At 69.1% G+C, this 922-nt stretch overlaps 1 protein-coding gene across 3 annotated transcripts in view; it reads right to left on the minus strand.

The window, feature by feature from the left end:
• Nucleotides 1-542, minus strand: part of KIZ (kizuna centrosomal protein) — a 93,651-nt gene extending 93,109 nt beyond the window's left edge. Inside the window, exon 1 of one of the 3 annotated variants that reach the window (XM_034764031.1) lies at nucleotides 327-542. In XM_034764031.1, the coding sequence (XP_034619922.1) occupies nucleotides 327-433 (107 nt within the window). In that variant the 5' untranslated portion in view covers nucleotides 434-542. The remainder of the gene's footprint in view (nucleotides 1-326) is intronic. The other 2 variants (XM_034764030.1, XM_034764029.1) reach the window with 2 other exon arrangements.
• Nucleotides 543-922: the final 380 nt, after the last annotated feature.

A 922-nucleotide genomic window follows, 5' to 3' on the forward strand; every position in this document is an offset into this window, starting at 1 on the left:
GACAGACAGACGATGGGGGCACAGGAAGACGGGGCGGGCGGGGGAAGGACGAACGGACGGACAACGGGGGCACAGCAAGACGGGGCGGGCTGGGGAAGGACGGACAGACCGACCCCGGGGCAGGCAGAGGAGTCGGGCAGAGCCCGGACGGACACACCCGAGGGCCGTGCACGGGGGCAGACAGGGAAGCTCGCAGGGGCCGACGGACAAGGGGGCGAAGGGGCAGACACGGCCCCAGCGCCGGGCGGGCTGGTTCGGCTCCCCCCGGGCCCGGGTGAAGCGTACGGCGGGGCCCGGAGCAGGCGGCGCCGACCCCGGCTCCTCACCTGTCCCGGAGCCGCAGCTGGAGGCTGCCCAGGATCGCGCAGGAGCCGCCGCCGGGCTGAGGGCGCCGGGATCCCCCCGCGGCGCCGGGCCCGGGCGCCCCGCACATGTCGCCCTGTTTACACCGGTGTCCTAAGCGACGGCTCCCAGCATGCCTTGCGGCCGAGCGGACCCCGGAAGAGCTGGGCGGGAAGAGGAGCCTCGCTCTCAGTCCCGACCGCGGCCCAGGCCCCGCCCCCCGTTGGGGGCAGGGCCTCGTTCTCCCTCCCTCCCCTAGTGGAAGTGGAGCCCAGGCCCCGCCCCTCACTTGTCCATAAGCTCCGCCCCCAACGTCCCTTGCTGAGGTGGGGGGCAGGTTCCTCACAAAGGCCATTGTCAGACCTTAGTCACCTGGCTCCAGGGCTGGAAGAAGAGAAAGCGATGCCCCCCCAGCTGTGCCCCCCACCCCAGCATTGTTGCCCCTCACTGTGTCCTTATGGCTCTTCCCCGTATAGCGGCCCCAAGGGCCTGTTTTGGGGCATTAATCCGTGCCATAGGATTACATCCCAGAATCTCAGTTTCCGTCTAAAAAGCCCAATTATGGTTTTAACCCTTTAAC

Source organism: Trachemys scripta, chromosome 3 (genome assembly GCF_013100865.1).
Source record: "Trachemys scripta elegans isolate TJP31775 chromosome 3, CAS_Tse_1.0, whole genome shotgun sequence".
In the NCBI taxonomy this organism is placed as follows: Eukaryota; Metazoa; Chordata; order Testudines; family Emydidae; genus Trachemys; species Trachemys scripta.